This window comes from Myotis davidii, unplaced genomic scaffold, assembly GCF_000327345.1.
Source record: "Myotis davidii unplaced genomic scaffold, ASM32734v1 scaffold1464, whole genome shotgun sequence".
NCBI classification, from domain to species: Eukaryota; Metazoa; Chordata; class Mammalia; order Chiroptera; family Vespertilionidae; genus Myotis; species Myotis davidii.
Window position 1 is genome coordinate 179065 of NW_006295082.1, and position 9336 is coordinate 188400.

Consider the following 9336-nt stretch of genomic DNA (forward strand, 5'->3'; position numbering starts at 1 on the left):
GGGGCGGTGCCCGCAACACCCCGCCAGGAGCCGGCACCCTGCGGCCTCGTTCCCCTCCGGCCGTCCCCTCCTCGCGTCCCCTCCCTGCGGAGGGAGCACCTTCCCCCGAATGTGGGTTTGTCGGCATTTCTGGGCTCTTGAATGAACTTCTTGAAGTTTCTTTCAACCCCAGCTTAAGTGAGACGGCGTCGCGCCCGCCTCTTTCTGTAACTAACCTCTGGTTCTTGCGCTGCAACTTGTTGGAAGCCCGGAGGTTGCGCGTTTCCCACGCTGCGCTCCCTCTGCAGGGTTTCCGCGGTGGCTCCGAGCTGGCAGTGGAGCCCTGGCTGCAGACCTTTCAGAGCCTTCTTGGCCCAGGGCCTGGCTAGCTGGAGGCCAGTGACCTGCAGGGGCCTCCACCCCAGGGACACAGCCTGCGATCTGCCCAGTGGCCAGGGGTTCTGCTGCTCGAGTCCATGTCTCTGCTCTGCCCCACCCCTTCTCTGAAAAACCTCTCCACCTCTCAGAGGAACCTCTCCCCAAATGGTCCCCAGCCAGGGCAGCCTGTTTCCCTTGTATTCATCTGCCCATCTCCACTCTGGAATAAGATCAGAGTCACAAGTATCTATCTATATAAAAGCCTAAGCAACCATCGCGGCGGAACGACCAGAATGACTGGGCACTATGATGTGCACTGACCACTAGGGGACAGACGCTCAACGCAGGAGCTACCCCTTGGTGGTCAGTGCGCTCCCACAGGGGGACCCAGGATTATGAGAGGGATGTCCAACTGCCCGTTTAGGTCCGATCCCAAGGATCGGATATCCCCCGAGGGGTCCTGGATTGGAGAGGGTACAGGCTGGGCTGAGGGGACCCTCCCCTCCCCCGCCGCCATGCATGAATTTTGTGCATCGGGCCTCTAGTCAATTATAAAATCTTGTGTTTCAGAGGCCCCTTAGTCCAGTCCCCACCTCTGTGCTTGGAGCGCCCATACACCGGTGGGACAGAATTGTTTGATTTTCTTCCACAACTTTATCACTCCCTGTGGCAGCTCCTTCGACTTCTGGGCTTCTCTGTTTGGTTTATCTGACGTTGGACCTAATGATGTATTTTCTCTGTGTGGTCTGAGAGTGCTGCCCTTGGGGTCACAGGACAGAGGAGTCTGCCCCAGGCTGATCAGGCCAGCTCCCAACCCTGACATGTGCTGAGCCTGCTGTCAGGCCCTCTCCTTTGTTCCTGGGCATTTGTCCACATCCTTCAGAAAATGCAGAGCCCAGCCCAGCCTGTGTGGCTCAGTGGTTGAGTGTCGACCAATGAACCAGGAAGTCACAGTTCAATTCCTGGTCTGGGAACAGTCACTGCATGTACCTGTTTGCAGGGTTGATCCCTGGTGTGGGGCATGCAAGGGGCAGCTGATCAGTGATTCTCATCATTGATGTTTCTATCTCTCTCTCCATCTCCCTTCCTCTCTGAAATCAATAAAAATATATTTTTAAAGAAGAAAAGGAAATGCAGAGCCCAGTGGCCAGGCATGATGTAGCCTGTCCTTATAGCTCTGCTTGTCCCCCCTCCCCCCGGCAGACCTCTGCCTGTGGCAGCTTCTTTGGCAGCGCCCTTCAGACTGGTCCTGTGGCCAGGCAGGATCTCCCTTGTCACCCCAGGATCTTGGGCAGTTTGCAGTAACTCTAACCATTGCCACTGTTACAGAAACTCCTCCCCCTATTGAAGGCACTGCTAGTCCCAGGTCCCTTCCCTGGTTCTGTTTGTAAAACATGGGGCCTGCTTTGCTTCCCTGCTGCAGTTGCCTTTTGGAGTTACCCCGATTTCATATCCTTGACATGCCTCCCTGTACCATATGCTCCAGTTTGCCTGAGACAGTTGTGCTTATACCCATTGCCCTGGCATAACTATTAGTAGTATCCACTTTCACTTTCAAATGATTCATGATTTGGATGATTGAACTTGTCTCTGTCTATAAGTTGGATGCATCTGTATTTGAAACCAGTGCCCCACCTCTCAGCCTAATCCGAGAAGAGTAGCTGGAAGTACTGATGGGCTGCCCTTAATACTTTGGCATAGCTAGCTGGCCCTGTGTGGACTAGAGGTCTCTGATTGGGGTGGGTGGGAAGGTGTCTAAGGGTACCTCCAGCCTCGCTTTGGTCATACTGCCACATCAGTTGGATTCCCTGGAGCTGGGTGCCATGTCAAGGGGGTGGCACACAGCAGCCCTTATAGGATGCACCCAGAGCTCAGAGGTATTGTATCCACAATCTAAAAAACCAGAGTTCCTCCCGGCCAATGCTAGCTTGTACCCTTTCTTCTAGAGGGGAACCCCTGCCTGGGCACCTGGGAATCAAATTGATGTGGGAGTGTGACCAAAATGAGGCCTGAGGTGCTTTTGGACACCCACCCACCCGTCCGAGACCTCTGAGTTCACCCCGGAGTGGTTGACCGTGGCCGGAGTATTAAGGGCAGCCTGACAGCACTTCCAACTACTCTTCTCGGATTAGGCTGAGAGGTGGGTCACTGGTTTCAACGAGGGCGACCAGCTGTCCTCATTTGCCTGGTACTTAGGGGTTACCTGGGATGTAGGACTTTCAGTTTTAAAATCAGGAAAGTCCCAGGAAGACTGAAGTGAGTTAGTCACCCTACTCTTAACTCTGGCTGCATTTGAGCCTCACACAAGGAGCCTCTCATTTGAAGATTCTAGTTGAATTAATCCAGGTAGGGCCTCACATAGACGTATATTTTTTGACTCCCAAGTTGATTCTAACAAACTATCAGAGTTGAGAACCACTAGGTTATAGGCAACATTACTAAATGACCATTAAATGTGGTTATTTTTGAGCAGAAGTGGGCACAAACATCTCTCGAAAGGGTGGTGGTCCTCTCCTATCAAAAGGGATGTCAAATGGCAGTCACTCTTACTGCTATTATCTTTCCCCACCCACGGCCTTCTTCCTCACCAGTGAGGACCACGCTGTCTTTCCCATTATGCTCTGGTACCCCCTTAGTAAGTCATGGAATTGCCTCATTTTGATGGGAGGGTTCATGATTTGCTTAGTCCCAGATGAAGCTGGCATGAGCCTTGGGGCAGGGCTCTAGTATTCTGGCCTGGAACACTTTCCCCTATGAGTTAGTGATCTGGGAGCTAGCTGAGGGGACAGTGTCCACTTTAGCTTTGCTCATCCTTCTTCTTCCTCCCTCCCTCCCTTCCTTGATCAGTCATCTTTTGAGGTTGGTAATATGATTTGGCTTAGCTCTGGGCAGGTTCTTGGCTACAGTCTCATAAACTGTTGGAGGTGACAGATGCATAAGGCAACATTCACCGTCAGGCTAGGAAGTGCAGGTTTGAAATCATACCCCCAAGAGCACCACCTCCATGCAGTTTAGCCTGCCAGTGCCATGCGGCCATGTGTATGTGCATCACAGCTCAGGAATGCTGGGAACAAGACCGGTGCTTCTGGACTATCCCCTCTGCAGGCCTCCAGGGTCATGTGGTACGTCAGCACCAGGGGGATGGCCCCCCGCGTCGACTTTGAGGGTGCCCTCTTCTCTGGCTATGCGCCTGATGGGGGCCTCTTCATGCCTGAGGAGCTCCCACAGCTGAGCAGGGAGACCCTACGTCAGTGGAGTGCGCTCTCCTACCCAAGCCTGGTCGTGGAGATGTGTGCCCTTTTCATTGGCCCAGAGCTCATCCCAAGAGATGACTTAAATGGTGAGCACCCTCATCCCACTTCCACTCTCCTACCTCTGCCAGCCCAGCTCCCCACAGAACTGAAAATCTATCACTTCATCCTTCGGAGATCTTTAGTCACATTTCCCAAAATGTCATGTTTCTTTCAGACTTTGGAATTCCAGAATTGGAAATATCCAGCTCCTCCCACCCGCCAAAATGATCTGCAGAGAATTTTTTTTCCTTTAGTTTATTTTTAAAACACTTTTTCAAGACTCACAGTTTGAATGTTGAGATTTTCCTTCCTGCACATAAGGCACACAGCTTGGGGTTTTATTTCCAGAAGGGACTCAGTGTGTCTTGGACCAGCTGGTCTCAAACTGTAAAGTGCTGTGGATTCCCCTCAGGGGCTCATTGAAATGCACACTCTGGTTCAGGAGGTCTGGGTGAGCCTTCCTATCCAGTGTCCAGATAATGCCAGTGCTGCTGTTCCGTGGACCAGGTATACGATATCCATACTTCATGTTGAGAGTTCAGAAGAGGTTCCACTCAGAAGGTGGTTCGACAACCAGCGCCGATAACATTGCCTGGGCGCATATTACAATTCTCAGATTCCCTCAGACCTGCCGAACCAGAGTCTGCATTTTAAGATCCCAGGTGATCGGTTTGCCAATGAAACTCAGATGTGTTCAGACGGCCTTGCCTCAGGTGGGCTTGTATGAACAGCCTCCCAAGGTTCTGGTTTCCCAGTGTGATTTAATAATGCAGCAAACAGTGTGCTGTCTTTAGGAAGAAAAATGGGAAGAGATGAGGCATTGATTTGTTTATCACATAACTTTAATTGAATGTTCTATTGGAATACATTCACAAGAAATCCAAATGATGAAGATGTTTATAAAACAGAAAAGGAAAGTCTTGCACTACCATCTCTGCTCTCTGGGGGGATCCTATGAGGACTTGTCAGCAGTGTGGTGCCTGTCTTTCCAGACTTTCTCTAGAATTACACAATTACATTCATGTGTGGTATCGTTTAGGATAAAAATTTCTGCTCTTTTTATCCTGTAGCAGAGATAAAAACTTCAAATTCAAAAGTGTAAAGAAACTGAGAGAGAACTGGAGGGAGACATAACAATGCCCTCTGCCTGCTGTACCTGCAGATCTGATCCACCGGGCCTTCCGCAGGTTCCGCCACAGAGAAGTGGTCCATCTTTCCAGGCTGCGGGATGGGCTGAATGTGCTGGAGCTGTGGCACGGAGCCACATATGCGTTTAAGGACCTGTCCCTGAGCTGCACGGCCCAGTTCCTGCAATACTTCCTGCAGAAGAGGGGGAAGCACGTCACTGTGGTTGTAGGTGCGCATCTGCGTGAGCCCTGCAGCCCGAGTGCCCCAGTTTGCCGGTGTCCACCCACCATGTGTCCTCCTCTGATACCTCTCAGGGCGTGTGTCGTGGGTCTTCTAGAGCAGGGTTCTCAACCTTCCCTCATGCCACAGTTCCCTTTCACGGTCTGGTGGAGGCTATGGAACCTTCTCAGAAGGGTATTTTTAAAGGTATAGACTGCATAAGATTATGTGGTTTAAGTGCACAGAGGCCTTGAATTCTCTCCGTGGGTCTCTTGGTGGTTCATGGCTTGCTACCCTTCGAGTATTGATGGTAGATATTGCCTCATTTGGCAACAGTGCTTTAGGGGCATTTCCCCTTCTTTTGTCTCCCTTGTTCTAAAGGGGATATTCTTTCCCTTCCCATTCAGGAACTTCTGGAGACACAGGGAGTGCTGCCATTGAGAGTGTTCGAGGGGCAAAGAACGTGAGCATTATTGTTCTCCTGCCCCAGGGTCACTGCACAAAGATCCAGGAGCTGCAGATGACCACGGTGCTGGAGGAGAACGTCCGTGTGTTTGGAGGGGAGTGCTGGGACGGGCTCCAGGGCAGTGGCCTGTTTGGGGAGATGGGTTGGAACAAAGCTGGTTGTTGACTAGCTGACCATCCTTCCTCTTCCTCCCTCCCTCCCTTCCTTGATCAGTCATCTTTTGAAGTTGGTAATATGATTTGGCTTAGCTCTGGGCAGGTTCTTGGCTATAGTCTCATAACCTTTGGAGGTGACAGATGCATAAGGCAACATTCACAGTCAGGCTAGGAAGTGCAGGTTTGAAATCACACCCGCAAGAACACCACCTCCATGCAGTTTAGCCCGCCAGTGCCATGCGGCCATGTGTATGTGCAGCAACCAGAGCTGTACCCTAAGCAGGTGGCCGGGGGTTTTCTTTTCCCCGGGACACTGAAGTTTAGAGGACAAAAACGTGTTAAATAATTATTTTAAAAGTGTCATTACTAGTTGATAGCTTATGCCCTCTTTATAGTGTGGAAATAACTAAGCCATGCACTTGGTTAGCAGGTCTGAGGATTTAAAGTAGGCAGCCACTCAGCTGCACACATCCCTGGTGATGTCCTGAAGCCACATCACAAACTGTAGCATTTTGAAAAAGACACAAATCTAATATCAGGCCTCTACTATCAAGCCTTCTAGTTTCAATAGGTTTCATCTTTGTGGAGTAAGAGAGGGGTGAGCTTTTATTTTCATCTCCCATACCCCACAAGATTCCAGGTAGCCTATGGTGGGGGGTCTTGGTGAGGTTTTGTGTGTTGCGGCCTTGGGCCAGCTGTCTAGGCATCCTGGCTTGGTTTGGTCACTTACCTGGCAGAGCAGCAAATGTGACATTCCTTCTCCAGCTGGCCTGGCCTCCTGGCGTAATCCCACAAAGGATGTCTTTATATAACACCAAGTTTTTAAAAAGCAAAAGCACAGTGAAAACAAACCTTACCCATGGGAGTAGCGTGACTATCCTCTGTCTATTTGTTCAAGAGCAAGGAAAAAGCCCCTGTGCACTCTCTTTAACAAGTGCATCCACAGTTAAGCGAGAAGTTCATGGTTCAGCCAGTGCAGATACTGGCAAAATCTTACACATTAGTCTTGGTGATTGCCCATATTTAGCTGCATTTTCCTGCAGTCATTGCAAGATTTTATTGCACAAGATTCAGGTTCTCAAGGGTCCCTGTTGTACCCCAAGTACCAAAATTGCTAGTTGTAGAACTAGGACCATCTTTTCCTAGAATCAAAGCAAAGAGGAGAAGAGCTTTTAGTAACTCTGTCCTGCCACCTGCTCCCCCTCACTTTGTACAGATGCTGGAAGGCTTTGCCCTGAGGATGTGCATGGAAGCTTCATTCCTGGTGTAACTTAGAGAAGGTGCTCATTGCAGAAGAGAGGCAGAAAGTGTTACTGCTGGAGCCAAAGGGGCTTTCTGTTATGTACATGTTCTGCGCTTTCATAATATAAGGCATCAGACTTTAAATTAGTTTTCATTTCTAGACACCACTGTTCAAGTTCTTCCTTGCTTTTCTAGAATTTGCTGATTTGGTTTCCAGGAAAATGTGTGTAGTTCTGGAGCAGTAAATACTCATTTTCTCATAATAGGGGTGGGTCACCTGGATTGTTATGTGTTGGACACTTTTGTAAGTCATTAGTTTCCATATACATTATGTATGTGGTCCTTCTTAAGCAAAGAGTAATCAGCCTGAGCTGATTATATATTATTTGGGATGGTTTTGCCTGGAAGAAACAGGGAATCTAACTCAGACCAGCTTGAGCAAGGTTTCCCAGCTGATGTAACTGGAAGTCCAGAGTGGGGGTGGTCTCCTGATTGGTTGATTCATTGACTAAGCAGTACTCTCAGGGACCCAGGTTCTTTGCATTCTCCGTTCTGCTTTCCCCAATCTTAAGGCCCATTCTTCTGGCCTTTGATGACTACTTGAGGTAAGCAAGTCTCTCTCTTCCTGTGACTGGCTCTTAAAAGCAGTGGATCTTTTCCTGAAATCTTGCACCTGGTTAAGGCATCCCCAGACCTCACTGCTGTGGCGCAATGATGAAGGCAGGATGGCTAATAACCTCAGTGCAAGCCATGGCGCTTCTCCCAGTGTCCTTCATGTTAGGATCCAATGGAGAAATAGACCCAGGTTTCAGATACGAGATCAATATTGGCCTGACTGGGTTGGAGAAAGCAACTTGGACTAGTAGCCAATTCATTCATAAATTCACCCAATAATTCATCCATAAATTAACCTCTGTACATACCCATCGCAGGAGGAGTCCTGCCCATGCCGGCTTACCTACTAAGTAGGAGCAGAGAGGAGAACACCCACCTGTGATTAGATGAGGGAGGAAGGGCAGGCACATGGGCCAGTGACTCTTCCCCTTTGAACTCCTGATAGAGGATCAGCCTGTCACTATCTCACTACTTGATAATCCATTCCTTCTTCCCCTAGGGGAGGTGGGCACAGAATACCAATGGGAATTCTTTTTCCAATATCCCTGAGGTTGGTATTTTATATCTTAGTTTATATAATGGTAGGAACATCAGAAATATGACCACATGAACACGAGACGTGGTTTCTAGCCTTGAGGAGCTTAATTTTGAGTGTAGAAAGCCAGGCCAAAGCACATTAGAGTAGAGAAATGAAGGCCGAGCCAAAGCCCCAGCTGGCAGGCTCAGCCTGGGAGGGCCTGTGGCAGTGCTGACTGCCTGGGGTGCTCTGTGCTTTTGACAGCTACTCTCTCCTCTCCCAACAGTGGAGGGAAACAGCGATGAGCTTGATGAACCCATCAAGGCCGTGTTTGCTGATGTGGCTTTTGTCAAGAAGCACAATCTGATGAGTCTGAATTCAATCAACTGGTCCCGGGTCCTCGTGCAAATGGCTCACCACTTCTTTGCTTACTTCCAGTGTGTGCCATCTTTAGATTTGCACCCGCTCCCTGCTGTGGAAGTGGTTGTGCCAACAGGGGCTGCTGGTAACCTTGCAGGTAAGGAGACCCTGGGCGCAAATGGGCTTTGCAGAAATCATCTGTGGCCCCACCCCTTTCAAATGCCCTTTGCCTGCAGCCCTGAGAAAGATTGAGTCCTGGCTCTGAAGGGGATGGGAAACTGCAGAAGGAGCTTCCAAAAACACTTCCCCCAGCACCCTGGGGAACATCGGCACTTGCTGCAGAGGAAGAGTGATAGGTTGATCCTGACATCCTCTGGCCACCTGACCTGATGCCCAAACTTGGCAGAGTGTGGGCAGATGAGATCAAGGTTCAACCACCATACTGGCTCGTGGTGCCCTCTTCCAGAAATGCGGGCTTTCCTTCTGGCCTTGGTGTTGCCTGCTGTAGGGCAAGCAGCTCCACTGGCACTGGGCTGCCCCCCTGGAATTGCTGTGGGGCAGGGAGGGTTCTGGCCGATTGCTGGGGTCCAACCCCAGCAGGTCCAGGGGTCCCCAAAGGTGTGGACAGAGTCGGCGAAGAAGGAATGACACGGAGACAGCATTCAGTTGATCAGTAGCCTTGCCAGGATCTCTAGCCACAATCTCCAGCCAAGTTCTGTGTCCATGTTCTCTTGCTAGGTTCTCTAGCCAGGTTCGGTCCAGTTTCTCCAGCCAGGTTCAGTCACCAGGTTCTAGTCAGGTTCTCTTGCCATGTTTTATCCAGGTTCTATAGCCAGGTTCTGTCTCTAGGCTCTCTGTCTAGGTTCTGTGTCCTATTGTCTTGTTACATCTGTATTTATACCAGTTGATTCCAATCCTATCAATCTCTATTCCAAAGGTTAGGGCATTTCTTATCTCCATTCCAGGGAGTAAAGATTATGTAGC

At 49.9% G+C, this 9336-nt stretch overlaps 1 protein-coding gene across 2 annotated transcripts in view; it reads left to right on the forward strand.

Moving 5' to 3' along the window:
- Positions 1 to 6: 6 nt before the first annotated feature.
- Positions 7 to 9336, forward strand: part of THNSL2 (threonine synthase like 2) — a 20104-nt gene continuing 10774 nt past the window's right edge. The window contains exons 1-5 of one of the 2 annotated variants that reach the window (XM_006769689.2): positions 7 to 111; positions 3463 to 3697; positions 4813 to 5007; positions 5405 to 5557; positions 8279 to 8509. In XM_006769689.2, the coding sequence (XP_006769752.1) occupies positions 3475 to 3697; positions 4813 to 5007; positions 5405 to 5557; positions 8279 to 8509 (802 nt within the window). In that variant the 5' untranslated portion in view covers positions 7 to 111; positions 3463 to 3474. The remainder of the gene's footprint in view (positions 112 to 3462; positions 3698 to 4812; positions 5008 to 5404; positions 5558 to 8278; positions 8510 to 9336) is intronic. The other variant, XM_015567785.1, reaches the window with a different exon arrangement.